A 2,558-nucleotide genomic window follows, 5' to 3' on the forward strand; every position below is an offset into this window, starting at 1 on the left:
TAAACCAGATAGGGATGTCTTGACTCTGGACACAACATTATTTTGCAAGTAAGAACTGAACATGCTAGCTATAGATAACCCCCAAATAATTGCCAACTACAGAGGATGGGTCGGAGGAGTAGAAGAAACCCAAAAGCTAACCGCCGGAGATCCACACCATGAACCGCTCGAGGATGAGACCCATCTAGGACATGAAGAGCAAGTTAACTGAAGGAGGCAAAGAGTTTTAGCGCTACTGAAGTTAACTGAAAAGCAGGAAGTCGCCACTGTAACAAGCTTCTGCGCCTCCACTAGAACGATGACATGGGGAAAGTGTCACCGGAGCTGGAGTCCGGGATGGGCAGGGCTATGTCACCGGAGTGGGAGTAGGCCACCCACCATGGGCCTAAAGAAGGGTGCGCTCCACCCACCTCCCCACGGCGTCTAGTTAACTGCCTTTTTCGTTATTGAGTAAAATTTTAGTTGTTGTGTACTCTAACTTCCATGTGTATTTAAACCTAGTTGCTTTATCACATAACTGCATTATTTAAGCTAACTGCCCCATAGTTTCTAACTCCCTTATGCACTCAACCCTAACTGCATGATGGTGGAACACCTAACTGCTGATGTTAGCAGAACATCATTTTTGTTATCTTTTTTTGGGCGACAGAACAACGTGCAGTTCTAGCTTTCTCACAGTTGTCTGTACAAGTATCTGCACATGCCTTATCATTGCTCTGACTAGACTGGTCTTCTTGAGCTTGTGGATATTGCGGACATCGTGTTTTAGGCCTTAGAACAAAGACTTGCTCGAGTTCTCGCTCGCAGTCATCTTGAGGAACAATCTTAGTCCAGCATTCAATGTGATCATCACTTTCATTGGCAGCATCCATGTGTTCATCATCATCTTGTGCAGGTCCATCATGCACCTAATTTATTCACAAACACAATTGCTTTTATGAAGTTTTAAAGTAAAAATATAACTGCGGAAATTTGAAAACTCTCCCCTTACGCAAAAACAAGTAAATTGTTACACAGTTAATTGTCACACTCTACCTCATTGATTGTCTCCAGGACGCTTGATTGGTGTTGACGGTTCTTCAGGCGCGGCATAGGTTCGCAATTGCATCCAGTAACTCTTTCATTCATTGGCGCCTGTGGTGGATACCTCGCAGTTTGCACCACCACTGGTTTTAAAACGTAAACTGGGTCATTCTGCACGGGAGAGTTTTGCATGTCGACACATACAATCCTGCTAGTTAGGTCATCATCGTCTTCATCAGGTGCCATTTTTTACTACAAGCAGTGAAGAAAAGTTTTCATAGTTAACTGCGCAAATGCAACCAGAAGCCCACAGAGCTAACTGAATGGTTTCTCCAACAGATAACTTCATATTTCTATACACATCACCAAACTGATAGGGATGCAACCAGCTAACTCGACGCAAAACTCAAGCACAAGCAAAGCACATTTTCTAGCTCAAACTACACAATCCCACAGAGCTAACTGAATGTTGTCTCCAACATCTAACCTCAGATTTTATACACATTACCAACTGACAGGGACTCAAACCAGCTAACTGCACGCAAAACTCAAGCACAATGCTAACTGCATAATGCAACTTGCAGATTTGCCGTCGATGATTCAAACAACAAACATTTGGGGGAATCAAAGAAGAAGACGCAGTGAGAGATCCAAAGCTTATTAGGGGGTGGAATCCAGAAGTGATGATCTAACCGGGAATCGATGGCCACCATCATGACGAAGCGGATCGAATCTAGAGCTCGAGGCGGATTCGAAGCTACAGGTTAGGTGGGGGTTGCCACCGCTGGTGCCGCGCGCTCCCTCGCGCCGGCTATCGCCACCACTCGCTCGCACGCGGTGGATTTGAAGCTACAAGTTAGGTAGGGGTCGCCGCCGCCGACGTCGCGCGCTCCCTCGCATCGGCTATCGCCACTGCTCCCTCGCGCGAGGCGGATTCAAAGATATAGGTTAGGTGGGGGAATCGATGCTAGGATCGATGGGATCAGACGTCGGATTTGTAGGGGTGAGGTGGGACGCCGGAGGGATCGGGATTCGGCTCGGATCCTTTGTCTAGTTTAAGGGGTTCCTAAATAGCTTAGTACACACATTGAAAGAGAGCAATACTATGATTGTTGTGAATACAAAGTTATTCACGTCGAAACAACTTTTTAAAATAAAACGCGTCCATGAGACCATGACCAGCAGCCCTTGCCCAGGGTAGCTCTTGGCTCTGCCTGAACTCGTGAAGGCATTCGTCCAAGCGGTTGACACGCTCGCGGTACATCTGGAGAGCGATCTCGAGATCCAAGTTGGCTATTTCATCGGAGATCACCATCTCGAGGATGCGACGGCCATGTTCCTCTACTGCGCCCAGGTGAACACCTGGGCCAAGGAGGCGGTCGAGCCTACGGATCAATGTGTTGGCATCCAGCGGGCCGCGGACAAGGCGAACGGCGGCACCCATGCGAATGGCGCGGCGGACGTCCCGTGCAAGTACGGCGTGGCCGGCATCTGGTGCAAGTTTGGCGCTGAGGACTCTGCCCACTCCTGGCGAG

General features: G+C 48.3%; 1 protein-coding gene across 1 annotated transcript; it reads right to left on the reverse strand.

Moving 5' to 3' along the window:
- Positions 1-581: 581 nt before the first annotated feature.
- LOC123123482 (uncharacterized) lies at positions 582-2,085 on the reverse strand. The gene is made up of 3 exons (XM_044544030.1): positions 1,717-2,085; positions 1,036-1,275; positions 582-908 (listed from the first exon to the last, which is right to left on the reverse strand). The coding sequence occupies exons 2-3, from the start codon at positions 1,267-1,269 to the stop codon at positions 609-611; spliced, it is 534 nt and encodes a 177-aa protein (XP_044399965.1). The 5' UTR covers positions 1,270-1,275; positions 1,717-2,085; the 3' UTR covers positions 582-608.
- Positions 2,086-2,558: the final 473 nt, after the last annotated feature.

The sequence above is a fragment of the Triticum aestivum genome, chromosome 1A, assembly GCF_018294505.1.
Source record: "Triticum aestivum cultivar Chinese Spring chromosome 1A, IWGSC CS RefSeq v2.1, whole genome shotgun sequence".
NCBI lineage: Eukaryota > Viridiplantae > Streptophyta > Magnoliopsida > Poales > Poaceae > Triticum > Triticum aestivum.

Coding starts and splice junctions, on each gene's coding strand:
- LOC123123482 (XM_044544030.1), bottom strand. CDS start 1,269: ATGGCACCTGATGAAGACGATGATGACCTAACTAGCAGGATTGTATGT. Junction 909..1,035: donor TCCTGGAGACAATCAATGAG/GTAGAGTGTGAC, acceptor TGAATAAATTAG/GTGCATGATGGACCTGCACA.